General features: G+C 37.2%; 1 protein-coding gene across 2 annotated transcripts in view; it reads left to right on the forward strand.

The window, feature by feature from the left end:
* The first annotated feature begins 6,076 nt into the window (after positions 1–6,076).
* LOC126235865 (spermatogenesis-associated protein 20) overlaps positions 6,077–22,564 on the forward strand; it is a 351,026-nt gene continuing 334,538 nt past the window's right edge. The window contains exons 1-3 of one of the 2 annotated variants that reach the window (XM_049944767.1): positions 6,077–6,217; positions 21,252–21,371; positions 21,456–21,675. In XM_049944767.1, the coding sequence (XP_049800724.1) occupies positions 21,271–21,371; positions 21,456–21,675 (321 nt within the window). In that variant the 5' untranslated portion in view covers positions 6,077–6,217; positions 21,252–21,270. Of the gene's footprint in view, positions 6,389–21,251; positions 21,372–21,455; positions 21,676–22,564 lie in introns of both variants that reach the window. The other variant, XM_049944766.1, reaches the window with a different exon arrangement.

The following is a 22,564-nucleotide window of genomic DNA, read 5'->3' on the forward strand; positions in this document are numbered from 1 at the left end:
ACACTGATCACATGAAACAGAGCTCTACTTTTTCTCACATGACATAGTGAAAGGCACATATCAACACAATCAGATAGACACAGTATTTCTGAAAAGAATTTGACTTGCTACCACGTCTACAAGTATTATCAAATATATGTATTTGAGGTATCAAACACAATTTGTGACTGGAATGAGGATTTCTGGTACCAAGGACACAGCATGTTACCTCGGATCGCAAGTCATCAACAAATGTAGAAATAACTTTTGGTGTTCCTCAGGGAAGTTTGCGTTGGGGCTGTTGTTCTCCATCTACGTCTACATCATACTCTGCAAGCCACCTAATGGTGTGTGGTGGAGGGTACTTTTGGTACCACTATCTGATACCTGCAACCCTGTTCCACTTGCAAATAGTGCGTGGGAAGAATGATTGTCAGTCAGCCTCTGTATCAGCTCTAATTTCTCGAATTTTCTCCTTGTGGTCAATACGTGAGATGTATGTGGGGCAAACAATATGTTGTCCAACTCATGAAAAGTGCTGTCCCAAAATTTCAATAGTTTCATGCTGTATACTAATGACCCGCCATACAATATTAATAGTATATTAATAGTATATTTATATTTCATGGCAAATTACAGATTCAGATATTGAAATTTATTCCTGACATTAAACTTAACTATAATAGGTATAGGTGTACTCCTAAAGCTACTTATCAAAATTTGTGCCAGACTGGGGCTCGAACCTAAATTTCCTTCTTATCACGAGTGGTCGCCTTACCATTTAGGCTATCCAAGCATGAGCAATTAATAACCTATGGCAGGGGGGGGATTGAAGGGACCAAACTACAAAGGCCATCGGTCAATAACCCATGAGAAGAAATAGATAGGTATATAATATAAGAAAGTTTGGGTCAGCCTGCAGTGTGCTTGGGTAGCTTAAGTGATAAGATGCCCGCTTGTGGTAACTGGAAAATTCTGGTTCGAGTCACAGACTGGTATAAATGTTGATATGTCTCTTACATTTATACCTATCACAATTAAGCTGAATTTCAGGAATAATTTAAATATTTGAAACTGTACTTCATCATCAAATATAAATATACATAAGGTGAAGTAGAGCCTCAGTCAAAAATGACAACAATAGTCTATGACTTCTCGTTATCTAGATTCTAAAACTTGCACAGGAATCATGAGATGTGCAAGAGTCAATTAATTATCTACGAGAAGAAATAGTTAGGAGTGTGATGTACAGGAGTTTGAGTCAATCCATGGACTGTGCTTGGATAGCTTAAAAGGTATGCCGACTGCTCACTGTTGTTGTTGTTGTTGTTGTTGTCTTCAGTCCTGAGACTGGTTTGATGCAGCTCTCCATGCTACTCTATCCTGTGCAAGCTTCTTCATCTCCCAGTACTTACTGCAACCTACATCCTTCTGAATCTGCTTAGTGTATTCATCTCTTGGTCTCCCTCTACCATTTTTATCCTCCACGCTACCCTCCAATGCTAAATTTGTCATCCCTTGATGACTCAGAACATGTCCTACCAACCGATCCCTTCTTCTCGTCAAGTTGTGCCACAAACTCCTCTTCTCCCCAATTCTATTCAGTACCTCCTCATTAGTTATGTGATCTACCCATCTAATCTTCAGCATTCTTCTGTAGCACCACATTTCGAAAGCTTCTATTCTCTTCTTGTCTAAACTATTTATCGTCCATGTTTCACTTCCATACATGGCTACACTCAATACAAATACTTTCAGAAATGACTTCCTGTCACTTAAATCTATACTCGATGTTAACAAATTTCTCTTCTTCAGAAACGCTTTCCTTGCCATTGCCAGTCTACATTTTATATCCTCTCTACTTCAACCATCATCAGTTATTTTGCTCCCCAAATAGCAAAACTCCTTTACTACTTTAACTGTCTCATTTCCGAATCTAATTCCCTCAGTATCACCCAATTTAATTTGACTACATTCCATTATCCTCGTTTTGCTCACTATAGGTGGGGAAATCCATGTCCAAGACATGGTGCAGGACAAATTTTCACATGTCATTTTCGGTAGTAAATCTATACCTATTACAGTTATGTTGAGTTTCAGAAATGAATTTCAATCTTAATAGTAATCTCAGCCTTTTTGCAGGCGATGCAGTTTCTGTACTGTAGTACTGTCTAGAGAACACTGCACAAGTATTCAGTCAGCACTTGATATGATTGAAAACACTTAGTGCTCTATAATGAGATTATGTGTGAGTCATAGTTGAAGCTGGTCAACCTATACAAATACCTAAGTATAACACTTTGTAGGGGTATAATTGTAGGTATGAACGGAACAACCACATAGGATAAGTCATATGTAAAACAAGCAGCAGACTTCAGTTTATCAGTCTAGAAAGAAGACTGTTTAGAAATCACTCTTGCGGCCCATCTAGAATATTGCTCAAGTGTGTGGGACTCATATCAAATATGACTAACAAGGGATATCGAATATATACAGAGGAGGACAGCATGAATGGTCAAGGATGTGTTCAATCCTTGGGAGAGCGTCACAAAGATGTTGAAGAAACTGAACTGGCAAACACTTAAATATAGATGCAAACTATACCATGAAAGACTACAAAGTTTCAAGAACCACCTGTGAGGGATCCAGGAATATACTATAACCCTCTATGTGTCGTTCCCATTGGGATCGTGAAGGTAAGGTCAGAATTAATCACAGCTACAGAAACCCCCCCATGAACCATGGACCTTGCCGTTGGTGGGGAGGCTTGCGTGCCTCAGCGATACAGATGGCCGTACCGTAGGTGCAACCACAATGGAGGGGTATCTGTTGAGAGGCCAGACAAACATGTGGTTCCTGAAGAGGGGCAGCAGCCTTTTCAGTAGTTGCAGGGGCAACAGTCAGGATGATTGACTGATCTGGCCTTGTAACATTAACCAAAACGGCCTTGCTGTGCTGGTACTGCAAATGGCTGACAGCAAGGGGAAACTACAGCCGTATTTTTTCCCCGAGGACATGCAGCTTTACTGTATGATTAAATATTCCGGAGGTAAAATAGTCCCCCATTCGGATCTCCGGGCTGGGACTACTCAGGAGGACGTTGTTATCAGGAGAAAGAAAACTGGCGTTCTACGGATCGGAGCGTGGAATGTCAGATCCCTTAATCGGGCAGGTAGGTTAGAAAATTTAAAAAGGGAAATGGATAGGTTAAAGTTAGATATAGTGGGAATTAGTGAAGTTCGGTGGCAGGAGGAACAAGACTTTTGGTCAGGTGAATACAGGGTTATAAATATAAAATCAAATAGGGGTAATGCAGGAGTAGGTTTAATAATGAATAAAAAAATAGGAGTCCGGGTTAGCTACTACAAACAGCATAGTGAACGCATAATTGTGGCCAAGATAGACACGAAGCCCACGCCCACTACAGTAGTACAAGTTTATATGCCAACTAGCTCTGCAGATGATGAAGTAATAGATGAAATGTATGACGAGATAAAAGAAATTATTCAGGTAGTGAAGGGAGACGAAAATTTAATAGTCATGGGTGACTGCAATTCGTCAGTAGGAAAAGGGAGAGAAGGAAACATAGTAGGTGAATATGGATTGGGGGGAAGAAATGAAAGAGGAAGCCGCCTTGTAGAATTTTGCACAGAGCATAACTTAATCATAACTAACACTTGGTTCAAGAATCATAAAAGAACGTTGTATACCTGGAAGAATCCTGGAGATACTAAAAGGTATCAGACAGATTATATAATGGTAAGACAGAGATATAGAAACCAGTATTTAAATTGTAAGACATTTCCGGGGGCAGATGTGGATTCTGACCACAATCTATTGGTTATGAACTGCAGATTGAAACTAAAGAAACTGCAAAAAGGTGGGAATTTAAGGAGATGGGACCTGGATAAACTGAAAGTACCAGAGGTTGTACAGAGTATCAGGGAGAGCATAAGGGAACAATTGACAGGAATGGGGGAAAGAAATACAGTAGAAGAAGAATGGGTAGCTCTGAGGGATGAAGTAGTGAAGGCAGCAGACGATCAAGTAGGTAAAAAGATGAGGGCTAATAGAAATCCTTGGGTAACAGAAGAAATATTGAATTAAATTGATGAAAGGAGAAAATATAAAAATGCAGTAAATGAAGCAGGCAAAAAGGAATACAAACGTCTCAAAAATGAGATCGACAGGAAGTGCAAAATGGCTAAGCAGGGATGGCTAGAGGACAAATGTAAGGATGTAGAGGCTTGTCTCACTAGGGGTACGATAGATACTGCCTACAGGAAAATTAAAGAGACCTTTGGAGAGAAGAGAACCACTTGTATGAATATCAAGAGCTCAGATGGCAACCCAGTTCTAAGCAAAGAAGGGAAGGCAGAAAGGTGGAAGGAGTATATAGAGGGTTTATACAAGGGCAATGTACTTGAGGACAATATTATGGAAATGGAAGAGGATGTAGATGAAGACGAAATGGGAGATAAGATACTGCGTGAAGAGTTTGACAGAGCACTGAAAGACCTGAGTCGAAACAAGGCCCCGGGAGTAGACAACATTCCATTAGAAGTACTGATGGCCTTTGGAGAGCCAGTCATGACAAAACTCTACCATCTGGTGAGCAAGATGTGTGAGACAGCCGAAATACCCTCAGATTTCAAGAAGAATATAATAATTCCAATCCCAAAGAAAGCAGGTGTTGACAGATGTGAAAATTACCGAACTATCAGTTTAATAAGTCACAGCTGCAAAATACTAACTCGAATTCTTTACAGACGAATGGAAAAACTGGTAGAAGCGGACCTCGGGGAAGATCAGTTTGGATTCCGTAGAAATGATGGAACACGTGAGGCAATACTAACCTTACGACTTATCTTAGAAGGAAGATTGAGAAAAGACAAACCTACGTTTCTAGCATTTGTAGACTTAGAGAAAGCTTTTGACAATGTTAACTGGAATACTCTCTTTCAAATTCAGAAGGTGGCAGGGGTAAAATACAGGGAGCGAAAGGCTATTTACAATTTGTACAGAAACCAGTAAGTACTGGGAGATGAAGAAGCTTGCACAGGATAGAGTAGCATGGAGAGCTGTATCAAACCAGTCTCAGGACTGAAGACCACAACAACAACAACAACAACAGCTACAGAAACATTTAGACAATCATTCCTCCTGCACTCCGAATGTAAAGAGAATGAGGAGCTGCCTTGATAATTGGTACAATGGGGAATATCCTCTGTCTTGCATTTCACTGTGCTTTGCATGGTATGGATGTACATGCAGAGTGTTAATAATTTTTGCATATGAAATTGTGAATGAACTGAGCCTGTCATCAGCTCTGACCAATGATATAATATGTCACACGTGCACAAACAGAAAAAGAGCAGAAAACTATTATTGTTATTATTAATTTTTTTTGAGCGTTGGTTGTTACGACACAATAGATCTGAGAGATTTGTTTATAACATTTAATTTGTACAAATACGCTCTTTTTACGCCTTTGTGTTTGGAACTATTGGTAAAATAGCATGTACATACAAAATAATTAATTCGATACCCACGTCACTAGTGGTCTACATTCGAAGGCACTTTCCCACGAAATACGAAAATTTATTATTCATCACGAGGATTGATTTACATTTTTTCTCCAATAACAGTCAAGGTATCAATTTTAAAACTACGAACTATTCTACAAATGGTACCGAGGGTGAAAACTTCCTACTGTCTTGGCCGCCACGAGTGATCATTATCAATTACCTCACGAAATATATCATGGTTTCCCGGTGCGTATTGCAACAGAACATGTCAATAAAAATTTAACTCTTCATGTGCTTTCCGTACATGAAACTTTTAAAACTTTCGTAATTAATGTCAACAGGAAGGGGAGAGTATACTGGGTGACGATATTCTCTCCTTCGTGTGACTTCTTCATAATCGTCAGACAAAAATTAAGGTAATGATTGTGGCAAAACTACCGAAAACTTTAATCGTTTGCACGCTTTTCTCAGGGTTAAAACATCGCTGATTTCCAGAAAAAAAACAATAGTACAAACGTTCATAGTCCATCTATAATAACCAAATAATATAATTTGCAAGGTCATTAAGCTATCAATGCACAGTAAGGTGACAAGCGACAAGAACATATTTCGCAGTCGCAGTGTACTTGTGGATCGATTTGCACAGTGATTTCTGCGATATTGAGAGCATAGTACTTTGTCCCTTTTCTAAACATAAACAACTGCTGCAGGTTTGTTTTCCTCGGTGGCTGTGACAGATACTGGGCAAAGCACCTCAATGTTATGAATTCAGTAAGATTACTGCAATGCGTTGTAGGTGCAGCCTTTGGCAGAAGACTGCAATACTCTGATAAAACCTGTGGAATTGATCTGTATTTCAAGAGACAGCAACCCTGTTTTAGGTTAGCATCGACGAATACTTTCCTCAACATTGATTAAACAAATCATAGCGTAACCCTGTTGATTACGCATTTGTGCTAATCATATTTCCAGTAATTATTTTTTTCTATCATGTAAAGTATTGTGGTTTGTATATTGCCTGGGCTGTTAACAAGAGCGTAATTATCTATTTCAAATGTACCTCAATAAATTTCCCACTGACAAATTTTCGTGGTCCTATGTCAGCAGCGACAATAGGCGCCCTTGCAAGTGTGTAAATAAAGCAATGCACAGACGTTATACTTATTGCCACTACAACAGTTGCGCCTATACTATCAATTAATTAACTAGTTCGTTAACTGATACATTGCAACTTCGCCAATTATGATGAGAACGAAACTGAAAATTTAGGATGTTTTGTGTCTACATCTTTTCTATGTTACAGGGTTAACGTTTATCAAGACGTGTCACAAATATTGCATTGTCGCATTTGTAATTTTGACTGTTGGTTAATAATTTAAATACCCTGTAAAAGATGTTTTAAGTTAGTTGTGACAGTCGCGGCAGGTATTTATCAGAAAAGTTCCGTGGTGACACATCTCATCATGTCAGTACCAATTCGACTGTAAATTTTCATGTTGCACCATTAAATATTAAAGATCGTTGCAGAATTCTTATTTAGGCGTAATTTATTTATTGGTTTTTGTAAACTCATTTAATACTTTGGAAGAAAGAACAAGCTGTCATTGACACAAAACTGGAATGATATATTAGTTCTGTGGTTTGGGATATCAAGGCAATAGCATAACCATTAAGTACAGAGTTGGAGTAGGTTTGAATTCATAAGATTAAACTGCTTTGCATCAGATCTAATGAATTGGGTGTCAGTTACTGTTGTAGGATACAGTAAATATAATTACCAACGGCAAATTACCCAAATAGCATGTACCACACAGTCTTTCTCATAGCTTTCCTTTTCTATCGATGGTAGATTTGGTATCGCCCACTGTACCCAATTCTTGTAATTTTCCTATAGAGTAGATATTCAATGTACTTAGTAATATTCAGATTTTACACAACATAATATACAAAGATTTCAATTTAGTTTAATATTAATCTTCACTGAAAGAGAGCTTAAGCATTTATTAATCAAAAATGATTTCAGTATCACTTGGAATAAGTTCCCTTTGTGACACCTAAGTAGTTTGTTATACCACATCTGGCCATTCATGTATGGACTATGGTCTGTTATTAGTGTAGTTCTTTATCTGTAGCAATAGTTTTCTTTCTTGTATTATAGGCCTATAAGTGGGTGTCATAGCACTAGGTTGCTTGTTTTGATGTGTCACAAAAAATGTAATTAATTTGTAAATATACAGTGAGTAGCCTGTGAGATATTTAGATTTTCCTGCAGGATCCTCTGAACCGCATTCCAGGAATAATACTGATTCCTCTTTTTCTACAGGGTTAATATTATGTTCATATGTATTTCAGCAGCACAGTCTCATATATATCACATAATTAATCTGGGCAAAAATTGCCCCACCATAAACTGATTTGAGTATCTGACCTGAGGCTACTTTTGACAACTGGCTAACCAGGGAGGCATGGCTTCAGCATTTATATTCTAGGGACCAGGTTTACTTAAGAGTAACTTGTCATTTACTGAGTGAAAGGCTTTAGTGAGATCTACAAATATGCCTTTTGATTACATTCCTTGCTCATGGACCTCATACACTTTATGAGGAAACTCTGTAATTGCTGTGATCATTTCGGATGCCATGCTGTGTCAATGCCAGGAATTTATTTTTTGATAAATAATCACAGAGTTGTGTCAGCAGCACAATTTCAAATACTTTACTGAATATATGTGTTAATGACGAGGGCCTGAAGTTTAAAACCTCTTCTGTCAGTCCTCTATCTAAGTACCAGTTTAATTGTGCTTTATTTCAGTACATATAGAAAGTTGTGTTCTCTGATACTGCAGTCAATCGGATGAATAATTATCTCCGCTAATTCCTTCTTACATTTCTTTAACTGCACCACTACACAAGCTGTCCCAACAAGATAAGTACTTATTCTTTAGGTTATTTACTATCCTGCATATTTCCTGTTCTCTCACTTCTTCGAATTCCCAGAATGTCTCTTTCATGGGGCTTCATCTTACTACTCACATTTATGGGATTAACTGGATTGACAGGTACTGATACAAAATATTTATTAAAAACACTGCAGACTGTAATTATTTTTACTTAATGTCAGATGTTTACAATTTCAGTTTCTGGCTTGGGATGACTGCAAAGTTTGTATTATTTTCCATGAAGTCTTGGCTGTATTTGCTGACTGAGATATTTCACTGCTTTATATCTGTTTTCTTAGATTTGAAACTCTTTCTGAAAGACATTCTTGGCTTCATTGTACTTATTTTTGAAAGTCTGCAGCTTTGTTAACTAGTCTTGGATATTTTGCGTGGGTTTAATCATATTTGAGGCAATTGTCAGTCCGGTGTTTTTGCACATTGGTTATGGATTAGTACTCTCTATATTCCCTTAAAAGGACAGAAAAAGTCAAAATGTTCTAGCATATCATCATAGAATTTGGTCTATATGTTTTCTGCCCCTTCAGCCTGGTAAACCACATTTCAGTCCTCAGTAGCTGTTACACTCTTCTATGATTTGTTTATTTTTCACAACTTTTATAATTTTGGTGTTGTTTATGTTTACATACTAGTTGACATTGGTGGTCAGGGTAGTGAAAAATCCATGTTCCTCTAAGTAACAATGAACAGTGCCTCGCATTCAGTGGTATTGTTCCACTGTATTGTGATGGCATACAAAGTATTTTTAAAGAAATGTCGCTTATGCACTAGTCTGTTTAATTATTCAGAAGTTGGTTGGTTGGTTGGTTTTGGGGAAGGAGACCAGACAGCATGGTCATCGGTCTCATCGGATTAGGGAAGGATGGGGAAGGAAGTTGGCCGTGCCCTTTTAGAGGAACCATCCCAGCATTTGCCTGGAGTGATTTAGGGAAATCACGTAAAACCTAAATCAGGGTGGCCGGACGCGGGATTGAACCGTCGTCCTCCCGAATGCGAGTCCAGTGTCTAACCACTGCGCCACCTCGCTCGTTATTCAGAAGTGATTTGGTTTCACTTCTTTTATAAATAACAACATGATGGCCTTTAAAACTTCTACATAGTTGGTACATTATTTAAGAGATAAACTAAATAACCTTTGATACATTATTTTTTAGTTTCTGCTTTCTTCTTTTTTTAACTGTACATCCAATGTTTACCCAATCACTATTTTGATGCCATAAAAAGTTTAAATGCAGAATTTATTCTTAAAGTGTATTTGGTCATTATTTTCACTCTGCTGTAAATGACAAGAAAAATCTGTGAAAGTCTTGTGTTGAGATGAGTTTCTGTTCTTAAGATCTGTACTGCATGTGCCATAGGCATCTTACAAGGCATGTATGTATCTGAATTGCATATTTTTCTCAAGTTTATCACCAGCCATGGTCAGATGTCAGTTTCAGTTAAAAATTTTCCAGAGGGTGAAGCATAATCGATAAATCTTTCACAATAGCACTGTAATTCCCATCAATGCCTTGCATAACATGATAATAATGACAAAAAGACAAAAAAGAAACAGTTTTTGATGTTTTACCATCATATTTATTGATATTCACAAACAAGTTTTTAGTTGCTTGTGCAATTCATGATAAAGCAGTTGTTTATGGATCAAGTGGCTAAAAACCTGTTTCTGAAAAAATAAAAATTGTTACAGAAGCTCAAGAAAGTGTTTTTTTTTAATATAATTGACATTATGTTTAACACACAGGGACTTAGTTTATTAATTCAGTTTTGTAAACAGTTTACAAAGCAGACTGCTTACAAAACACTTGTGTGACCCAGCCTGAAATATCGTATCTGTAGCAAATGGGACTAACAGGGGATGTTGAACATCTTTATTGATCATCAATTTTATCATATACAATGATATAGGACTTTTCATATGTTTATAAAAAAAGAGAAGGAGAAGAAGAAGAAACTTAAGCAATAGTGTCTGTATACCAATCATACAGATAATTAAGTACATAAACAGAAACAAATCATCCAAATACAGATGAAAATCGGACAGATAACCAGTTACATAAACCAAACAAATTCTAAGTTTACATTATATCCAGTGACATATGGCTACATTTAACTTAAGTTATGGATCTCCTTGAATTCATAAAATTCATGTACTCATCAACACTGTAAAAGCTTTTACTTATAAGGATTTTCTTAAGATCATTTTTAAAAATGTGCAACTTTGATATCTTTTTAACTCTTAAGGGAAGGGCAGTAAAAAGACATCTCTATGGAAGCCAGTTCTGTGTCTAGTTTCAGTTACGGTCACCACTGTTCAAAGCAAAGAACAGGGGGTGGGATTTCAAAATGTGTGTGTATATATATATATATATATATATATATATTTTTTTTGAAGAGTTACAACTTTAAGTTCTGTGAATATTACCCTACAGAACTCCATAGGTGCAACTCTTTTTTTATAATTCTTATTGCCCGTTTTTGAGTAGTGAAGGAGTGTTTTGCTATACTTGAAAAATACAAAGATAAGACACCATATCGCAGTAGACTATGCGTAATGCATAATAGGCACTCATCACTTTTTCTTCACCGCAGGAATTTTTGAACATTCTTAATATGTAACAGCATTTATTTAATTTTTTTTATTGAGTCATTCTATATGTTTATCCCATTCAAGATGCTCATCTAACCAAATTCATAAAAAAAAATAGTACATTCTGTTTGCCTAACTTCACTATGAAGTCAGTGATTACTTTATTTACTGTATGCCTATAGTTCATCCATAATGTTTTCTACTCATTAATAGATAGACCATTATCTCTAAACCATTTAACTATATCTTCATTTGTTACTTCTATTTTTTTTATATAAGTCAGTCACATTCTGAGTTTTAACAAAGAGACTAGTATAGTCAGCAAGCAGTACAGCATCAACCGAGCGAGGTGGCGCAGTGGTTAGCACACTGGACTCGCATTCGGGAGGACGACGGTTCAATCCCGTCTCCGGCCATCCTGATTTAGGTTTTCCGTGATTTTCCTAAATCGTTTCAGGCAAATGCCGGGATGGTTCCTTTGAAAGGGCACGGCCGATTTCCTTCCCAATCCTTCCCTAACCCGAGCTTGCGCTCCGTCTCTAATGACCTCGTTGTCGACGGGACGTTAAACACTAACCACCACCACCAGTACAGCATCAGCTTGTTTTAAATAACTTGGTAAGTCATTTATGAATATCAAGAACCACAGGGGCCCCAATACCAATCCTTGAGGTACTCCATGAGTAACTTTCTCATATCCAGAAAAAGTAGGATTTACCTTCATGAACTGTTTCCAGTTTCTGACTTAAATTACGTATGATCAGTGCTATAGATTCCATGGCAGTATAGTTTGTGAGGCAAAATTTTATGGTCAGTAACATCAAATACATTAAATAAGTCTACAAGCAATCAACAGTTCATTTCATTATGATCAATGGAATTTCAAACAAGTTTGTTGTTGTTGTGGTCTTCAGTCCAGAGACTGGTTTGATGCAGCTCTCCACACTACTCTATCCTGAGCAAACTGCTTCATCTCACAGTACGTACTGCAGCCTACATCCTTCCAAATCTTCTTAGTGTATTCATCTCTAGGTCTCCTTCTACGATTTTTACCCTCCACACTGCCCTCCAATACTAAATTGGTGATCCCTTGATGTCTCAGATCATGTCCTACCAAACAATCCCTTCTTCTAGTCAAATTGTGCCACAAACTCTTCTTCTCTCCAATTTTATTCAATACCTCCTCATTAGTTATGTGATGTACCCATCTAATCTTCAGCATTCTTCTGTAGCACCACATTTCAAAAGCTTCTATTCTCTTCTTGTCCAAACTAGTTATCGTCCATGTTTCACTTCTATACACGGCTACACTCCATACAAATACTTTCAGAAACGACTTTCTGACACTTAAATCTATACTCGATGTTAACAAATTTTTCTTCTTCAGAAACTATTTCCTTGCCATTGCCGGTCTACATTTTATATCCTCACTACTTCGACCATCATCAGTTATTTTACTCCCTAAATAGCAAAACTCCTTTACTACTTTAAGTGTCTCATTTCCTAATCTAATACCCTCAGCATCACCTGATTTAATTCGACTACATTCCATTATCCTCGTTTTGCTTTTGTTGATGTTCATCTTATATCCTCCTTTCAAGACACTGTCCACTCCGTTCAACTGCTCTTCCAAGTCCTTTGCTGTCTCTGACAGAATTACAATGTCATCGGCGAACCTCAAAGTTTTTACTTCTTCTCCATGAATTTTAATACCTACTCCGAATTTTTCTTTTGTTTCCTTTACTGCTTGCTCAATATACAGATTGAATAACACCGGGGAGAGGCTACAACCCTGTCTCACTCCTTTCCCAACCACTGCTTCCCTTTCATGCCCCTCGACTCTTATAACTGCCATCTGGTTCCTGTACAAATTGTAAATAGCTTTTCGTTCCCTGTATTTTACCCCTGCCACCTTCAGAATTTGAAAGAGAGTATTCCAGTCAACATTGTCAAAAGCTTTCTCGAAGTCTACAAATGCTAGAAACGTAGGTTTGCTTTTCCTTAATTTAGCTTCTAAGATAAGTCGTAGGGTGAGTATTGCCTCACGTGTTCCAACATTTCTATGGAATCCAAACTGATCTTCCCCGAGGTCAGCTTCTAGCAGTTTTTCCATTCGTCTGTAAAGAATTCGCGTTAGTATTTTGCAGCCATTCTAATGGAATACTGTCTAATCCCAGGGCCTTGTTACGACTTAGGTCTTTCAGTGCTCTGTCAAACTCATCACGCAGTATCATATCTCCCATGTCATCTTCATCTACATCCTCTTCCATTTCCATAATATTGTCCTCAAGTACATTGCCCTTGTATAGACCCTCTATATACTCCTTCCACCTTTTTGCTGTCCCTTCTTTGCTTAGAACTGGGTTTCCATCTGAGCTCTTGATATTCATACAAGTGGTTCTCTTTTCTCCAAAGGTCTCTTTAATTTTCCTGTAGGCAGTATCTATATTACCCCTAGTGAGATAAGCCTCTACATCCTTACATTTGTCCTCTACCCATGCCTACTTAGCCATTTTGCACTTCCTGTCGATCTCATTTTTGAGACGTTTGTATTCCTTTTGCCTGCTTCATTTACTGCATTTTTATATTTTCTTCTTTCATCAATTAAATTAAATATTTCTTCTGTCACCCAAGGATTTTTACTAGCCCTCGTCTTTTTACCTACTTCATCCTCTGCTGCCTTCACTACTTCATCCTTTGAAACTCTGTACAACCTCTGGTTCTTTCAGTTTATCCAGGTCCCATCTCCTTAAAGTCCCACCTTTTTGCAGTTTCTTCAGTTTTAATCTACAGTTCATAACCAATAGATTGTGGTCAGAGTCCACATCTGCCCCCGGAAATGTCTTACAATTTAAAACCTAGTTCCTAAATCTCTGTCTTACCATTATATAATCTACCTGAAACCTGTCAGTATCTCCAGGCTTCTTCCATGTATACAATCTTCTTTTATGATTCTTGAACCAAGTGTTAGCTATGATTAAGTTATGCTCTGTGCAAAATTCTACCAGGCGACTTCCTCTTTCATTTCTTCCCCCCAACCCATATTCACCTACTATGTTTTCTTCTCTTCTTTTTCCTACTATTGAATTCCAGTCACCCATTACTATTAGAGTTTCGTCTCCCTTCACTATCTGAATAATTTCTTTTATCTCATCATACATTTCTTCAATTTCTTCGTCATCTGCAGAGCTAGTTGGCATATAAACTTGGACTACTGTAGTAGACGTGGGCTTCGTGTCTATCTTGGCCACAATCATGCGTTCACTATGCTGTTTGTAGTAGCTTACCCGCACTCCTATTTTTCTATTCATTATTCAACCTACTCCTACATTACCCCTATTTGATTTTGTGTTTATAAACCTGTATTCACCTGACCAAAAGTCTTGTTCCTCCTGCCACCGAACTTCACTAATTCCCACTATATCTAACTTTAACCTATCCATTTCCCTTTTTAAATTTTCTAACCTACCTGCCCGATTAAGGAATCTGACATTCCACACTCCTATCTGTAGAATGCCAGTTTTCTTTCTCCTGATAACGACGTCCTCTTGAGTTGTCCCCACCTGGAGATCCGAATGGGGGACTATTTTACTTCCGGAATATTTTACCCAAGAGGACGCCATCATCATTTAACCATACAATAAAGCTGCATGCCTTCGGGAAAAATTACGGCCGTAGTTTCCCCTTGCTTTCAGCCATTTGCAGTACCAGCACAGCAAGGCCGTTTTGGTTAGTGTTACAAGGCCAGATCAGTCAATCATCCAGACTGTTGCCCCTGCAATTACTGAAAGGGCTGCTGCTCCACTTCAGGAAGCACACATTTGTCTGGCCTCTCAACAGATACCCCTCTGGTTGCACCTACAGTACGGCTATCTGTATGGCTGAGGCACGCAAGCCTCCCCACTAATGGCAAGTCTCTGGTACATGTTTAGGAAATTATATATAGCAGTTTCAGTCGATCTATTTTTCCGAAGACCATTTTGTTCATTGGCAAATATTCCACATTTGTTCAAAAAAGTAGTCTTTGATACATTATTCTTTCAAACATTTTTGAGAAACAAGACTACTTTGATAAAGATCTGTAGTTTTTTACATCATAAGGTTCACTGTTTTTATATAATGGTTATTATTATTGATATCTTATGTTCTCTAAGGAAAGTGTAAGTGGTGAAAGAAGCATTAATTATATCAACAAACAGAGGAACAATATATTTGATGTGTTTAATTACTTTATCAGGAATGCCATCTGTACCACAGGAAAATTGATTTTTTAGTTTGCTAATTGCATTCTCCGCCTCTTGTACTGTTACAGGATACAAAAACATAGTTTTGGGATTTACAGATGTGTCACGATTAGCCTTATATGACTTTGGTTTTTTATAAGGTGGTTGGTTTAAAATGGGGGGGGGGGGGGGGGGGACCAAACTGCTTGGTCATTGGTCCCTTTTTATGAGTTTGTACTATACTCATGTAGTGTCTATTAAATATAGTTACAATTTGTAAAGAATCTTTTATGGTTTTGGCCTTGCATTTAAGGTCAATGTTGATGTGTTTTGCTTTGCTTCTGCCTAAGTTTGTATATATCACATTCCGAACTGATTTTACTTTTTTGTTACCCTTGTTTCTGTTGATGTATGAATTTTTGATTAATTTTTTTGCTGCTGTAACGACTTTCTAGTACACTTTTCTGCAACAGTTTACATACTGTTTCAGAGCTGGATTTTGCCTTGCCAATTTAATTAAGCCGGCCGCGGTGGCTGAGCGGTTCCAAGTTGCTCTGAAGATTTTCTTATCCCCTGTGTTAACCAGGTGTTAGTTCTGGTTTTGCTTTAGTTTTCTTAAGAGAGGGTGCAATTTCATAGTTTGTAACAAGCTTAAAATGACTCAAACTTCACATCTGCATTGTTGTATTTATACAATCCCCTGTTTGAATTTTTTAACAGTAAATTAAAAATCCTAATGTTGTCCTCAGTTATACATATTTTGTAAAACTATTTCTCATTTTTCCTACAGTTTTTGCTGAGTACATTAGTTAAACAAAATGTTATTGCTTCGTTTTCTGACAAGTCAATGTCAGTCACTTCTAAATTGTGATCAAATGTTTGCAAGTCAAAAAATATTTGACCAATTGTAGTTTTAGAGATCTTTCCAAGTCCAGTATATTCATAGACAGTGAGTGATAAGTTATGTGAATATGACAAGTTATTCTATTTAGATACATTTTGACAGGTTATTTTAAAGTTTACATTGGCATCTCCAGCTATAATAACATTTTCTTTAAAATTCCATAAATCACTGAAGAGTCTTTCTACACTGTCCAAAAACTCCATAAAGTAGCCTGATGGTGATCGGTAGATGCACACAGTGATTATTTTGGGTTCTTTAAGTTTGCCAATGGTAACAAGAATGGTCACAGGTTTGTTTTACCTGTGGGAGAGTGTCATGGTGATGCTGAAGAACCCGAACTAGCTAAGCCTTGAAAGTGAAACCTTACTTACGAAGTTTTAAGAACCAATTGTGAGTCATATATCTAGGAATATGTTACAAGACCCTATGCATTGATCCTCTAGGGGTCTCAAAGACAATATTAGACTATTTATAACTCACACAGAGGTGTTTAAACAATCATTCCCACATGCAATACATGAAACTGGAAAAACCCTAATAACTGGTACATCATGAAATACCCTCTGCTGAACACTTTGTGGTTTGCAGGTGTATGGGTGTAGATGTATGATGGATCAAATATTAAAAACAAGGAATTGTTTTTACATTTTTTCCATCAGATGGTAATTGTACGATTCCTGTGCTGTAAATGTTATTGGAATGTATACGTGAAAAATTACCTACAAACTGCACCACTGATCGCCTTCAGACAGCTGTACTTCCAGTGCTTCCTATAGTGGCCCAAATCTGTGGAAACCATATAGGAAAGATCTGGTATTAAGGAAGGGTGTTTACAGGCATTCCAGAAGCACTCTGTTGACTACTGTGTTGTTTCCACCACAGTAGTAACCCATCTTTGACTTGGCAGTCTTTCAGTCTGATAGGCTGTAATTGCTATTGTCTAAAAGTCTGCAATAATAGGTGTCATTAATGATATTGCCATCAATAAACAAGTCAAAAAGGAGAAGCTCTTCAAGTACCATGCTGCAGAATTGCAGAAAATAGAGACTGAAAAGCAAAGAAGACAACATGAAAACTACTACTTTTCTTCACTAATTAATTTTGATAAGTCATCAGTCTGTCATCTAGTGCTACATATGGACTTTATACCAGATAAGAATGTGCTGTATTTACTTATTCTCTGTTGCTTCTAGTGCATGCAGAGCCTATTAAAATTTTAGGTCATGTAGTTTTTTGATTATCACATGCAGTTTTGCAACACAACAGCGAGCAGTTTTTTGAAATTTCTTTGTGTTCTTAATGAGGGACATAATGCTAATGTTAACATCAAGTGAAGTTTCACCTACCATAACCAGCAATCACCTTGAATCAGATTATTTAAATTGATGAAGGATCCAGGTTGACAATTATGTTTTATGCTTTGAAGTATTCGCTTTAATGAAACACTCTGTGTCAGAATTTGACTTCAACTTTTGACATTGTTGATTCTACCTTGTCTGTGAAGTCATCACCATTTTTACTTTTACCAACATTTTTGTTCATATGAAATGTTAACCTAATATGTAACAATACATGGATTTTTCTGCCTCTCTCTCTCTCTCTCTCTCTCTCTCTCTCTCATTGTCCCTTCCTAAAAAGACACACTAAATGATCATAATTGTACACGCAATGGAACACTTGTTAAGAGCCTCTCACTCTTCTCTACTAACTATGGAAATGCCCTTTACAGGAAAGTGAGTTCAGTTTACATATGATACCATACATCTTAGTAGTAAGCTCAAATAACCTGAATGTTGAGCGAGCCAAACCCAAACAACAAAATCTTCATTCGAATAGTTTTCAGCCACTGTATCAAAACATTGAAAGTAGAAGCAGTTTTTGAGGACTAATATAGAATTTGCTGTTCATGTGATATGATCATCAACAGATGTTTATTTCTTTTAAGTCAGTATTGCCATTAGACTGTTTTTTGTGTCTAATAGTGTATTTTAAATATGACAGTATGCCATCTTAGGCACTATATAACATTAAAACACTTGATAATGGCATTTTACGCCGAAATCATGATCGTGTAAATGTAACACTGCAAATGAAAAAACAGTCTGATGGCGGTACTGACTTTAAAAAAATATATTATGACTATGGCCCTACATTTATGAAAAATTATTAGATGTTTATTTGATTTTCCCCTTCAGAATTATGACAAGAGTGGTGTTACTTATGCTTTGTGATAAATATGTGGAAGTTAACTTGCAGTGTAATCTGCAATTTTTGTGTCAGTTTCAAAATTATCAGTAACAAAGCTGTCAAGTTTCATAATCTAATAATTGATGCTATTTCTCAGGAACCATGATCTCAGTTGTTACAGTAAACAAACAAATACTGCCTGGATCACAATTTCATTTATTAATGACTACTGGGTTTGATCTGTCCTGCAGATTGTCTTCGGATCTGACACTGCAAAGTACAGTTCGTCAACTGTGGTATGAATAACATATAAGTTTATAAAACAGTAGAAAGTTCTGGATAGAATAACAGCAATGTGGAAGGGATAGATTGCTACTTGCCACATAGAGGAGGCACTGAATCACAGTCCGGCACAGTGAAAAGAGAGTGTCAAAATGTTAAGCTTTTGGACAAAGTCTTCCTTCCAAGATAGAACACACACACACACACACACACACACACACACAAAAATCACAATCACAACTTGCACACACATGGCCCTGTGCTGCCCCTTCGACCTGAAATTTTATGTCATTCATACCACTGTTGGCAATACCTGATCTGACGGGGCTGGGTGCTTGTGTTGTCCTCATCATATTCATCATGATCATCATTTGTGGATGTGTCTAAAATTGGACTGTGTAAAGATTGGGGCATTGTACGGGCGCTGATGACTGCACAGTTGAGTGCCCCACAAACCAAACATCATCAGTACCTGATCTGAACATAATCTGCAGGGCAGATCGAAACCAGTAGTCGTTAATAAAAGAAACTGTGATTTAGGCAATGCTTTTTTCTTTATTTATTTTAATAATCTAAGCTGCAGCCACCACCACCACCACCACCACCACCACCACCACCACCACCACCACCACCACCACCAAAACAACCACTGCTACCACCACCACCAGATTCTTTACATTGTCAGTATGTCTTCCATCAACTCCTCTTGGTCTTTTTATATCATGAGGAATCCAACACAGAATCTTTTTAGCCTATCTGCCATCACTTCATCTTACTATAAATCCAACCAATTTCTGTATCAGTTTTGTAACATGCACAGTCACATCTTCAACTTTGAATACAATATTCATTTCTTCAAATGAACTCCAAGTACTTTTTAGCGGTAGCCTTGCCGTGTATATTCTTCAACAAACTGATGTAGTTAAATCCTATTCCTCAGTTGTCATCTACTGCCCGAACAGGTTTTAATGTGTAAAATTCTTCTATTGTGTTAAATGCTTTCTCATAGTCTACAAACCCCTTACAAAGCGCCAGCCGCTGTGGCCAAGCGGTTCTAGATGCTTCAGTCCAGAACCGCGCTGCTGCTACAGTTGCAGTTTCGAATACTGCCTCAGGCATGGATGTGTGTGATGTCCTTAGGTTAATTAGGTTTAAGTAGTTCTAAGTCTAGGGGACTGTTGACCTCAGATGTTAAGTCCCGTAGTGCTTAGAGCCTTGCAAAATGGTAACTGATTTTTTTTTTTTTTTTACTTCATTGACAACTTGTAGAGATGGTACATTGTGCTGTGCTCACTTGTACAAAGTGAACTGCTTTTTCTTCTGTGGTTAAAAATCTGAGGTAGTAAGGATATTTGTAAAAATTTGGTGTAGGCATAACACTGACAGAAGACTTACGTGTGTTTACCCCTTTAATGTCCTTACGGGATTACAGTTATTTCTGCATTTTTACAACTGTCTGAGACCATCCTCTAATGAAAATATTCTCTGAATGACTGCGCATATTTCGCTTTCATCTTTTGTCCCAGTTGCTTTTATTATCTCCAGTATTAACCCATAACCCATCATTTCCAGAGATTTTTCCTTTTACATCTGCTGAATTGCTTTCCCTTCCTTTTGTGCTAGTATTTCTGTAATGCACTCATTCTGACAATCAGTTACCTGAGTGCTTGTGTCTTTAGTGGGCTATAGAGATTCTTGAAAAAAATCTCCCAGAATATGGTCATCTAGTTTGTGATAAATGTGCCACCTGCAATTCTTGTGATGTGGTACTATATTCGCCTAACATATGAGGGTGTGGTGAAAAGTAATGGCTCTGAATTTTTTTGTGTGAACATTCTTAAAGCCTTTTTAAATAAAACAAACATTCATGTCTACGTATTTATTTCTCAATAGTCATCCTGGCTACGAGTGCATCTCTCTCAAAGAGAGACCAGTTTGTTGATACTGTCACTGTAGGGTGTTTGGCATTGTTGATGGTGCCACAATATCACCTTTGCTTGCTTCACTTCATCACTATAAATAAAGTCCTTGAAGGTGTTCTTCAAGTTTTGGAAACAGATGAATATTGGATGGTGCCAAGTTGGGACTGTATGGAGGATGATTGATGACACTGAACCCAAGGCATCAGACTATTGACTCTTCCCTACATATTGCAGCTCCTCTTGTCTTGTCATTTCTTGGGCTGCTACTTATTTTCTGTTCCTGTATTCTATTGGGTGAAGAAACCTTTGGTTCTGGAAGATGCTTGTTCATGACACCTTTTTTGTCCAGTGAATATATATTAGCATCTGGTAGGTACAGTTTGGCCCAGCAAAGTGTATGTTTGGCATTTGAGAGAGGAAAGATTGAACTATTATTGTACTTAGAGCAAATGAAACATGGAGCATGAAGTGCCATTTTGTATTACCCACATTACTCCTGTCCTGGCAAAATAGTATAGAAGGAATATTCACCGTGCATACTGCACCTCGCATAGATCCAAAAAGCACTGTTGTTCATCCTGCTTCACTTGTTTGAATAACATAACTTTTTACAGTCTTGACTGTTGAGCCATTCTGAACATACTCCTTATGCAAATAATTGTTATTTTTGTTGTTTCCAGTTTGTTGGCTGCCAGGACAATGGCTACTGCTAAAGGATCAGAAGAGAAAGGGCACCAGAACCGACTGTCTTTTGAAAAATCACCATATTTATTGCAGCATGCTACGAACCCTGTGGACTGGTAACAATTTAAAAAGCTAGTTTGTTCATATTTTGTTTGATATTTAATAAGAAAATCACTGTAAAAATATTCTGCCATTTCAAGGTATCCATGGTGTGATGAAGCATTTGAAAAAGCAAGGAAAGAAAATAAGCTGATATTTCTTTCTGTTGGATATTCAACCTGCCACTGGTGTCATGTAATGGAAAGAGAGTCATTTGAAAATGGTGAAATAGCAAAGGTTATGAATGAACATTTTGTTAACATAAAAGTAGACAGAGAAGAAAGGCCTGATGTCGATAAAATGTACATGGCTTTCGTACAGGTAAGAAATAATTGTGCAATATTGTCTTCTTTTCATATTGCTGGCAATTATCCTCTGAAAATAACCTTGTCATTGCATTTTGCAGTATTTGTAGTTGTCATTTAGTTTTTGTTCATATAACTCACTTTTGTGGTACTAATGATCTTTGTCATAATCACACATATTATGGCAATGTTTGGTGAATATTTAGTTACGCAGTAAATGTGCAGTGGACAGGTAGTGTAGAGTGTATTGTGGGGTACCAACTGCTATTTGTAGGGAACAAGCTTACTAGTATGTACAGATTGCATACTTGGATATTAATGTCATTTTTGAAGTAGAATGTTGGTGGAAGGAATGATCTACATGATGGAGTAAAACCACACCAGTTTCTCAAATGAGAAATAACAAGAATTGCGAACACATGGTAATGGAATACTTGGTATTTAATATTAAAGAATTCAGTTGAACTATGTAATCTACAAGGCAAAAACCAGCTCCTGCAAATCCAGTATGAACAAATATTCATACAGTTGCTTAACAATAACAATACAGAAAAAATGTCATTCATTCAGTCAAAATTAAGTTAAAAAATTCCACAAAATGTATTCATTATAATGTGTGCAGAAATAACCCAAAATTAACACACTGCAGAACTACCAAGAACTTTCCCATGTTCTTGTATGTTTTACATTTTCAGTTACCAGTCTTGTTGCATAATCGATAATTAAAAGAAATAATTAGTTGCTCTGGAAAAACTGATGGTCAATAACTCAGAAATTTGGATTGTTATAAAAGCTTTCGGAACATTGTTCCAGGAAAAACAACAATCTTTATAGTATTTTAACTTATTTCAATACACACAGTCATGATCACATTTAAGTTGTTTGTTTTTATTTTTAAATGACCA

Source organism: Schistocerca nitens, chromosome 2 (assembly GCF_023898315.1).
Source record: "Schistocerca nitens isolate TAMUIC-IGC-003100 chromosome 2, iqSchNite1.1, whole genome shotgun sequence".
NCBI lineage: Eukaryota > Metazoa > Arthropoda > Insecta > Orthoptera > Acrididae > Schistocerca > Schistocerca nitens.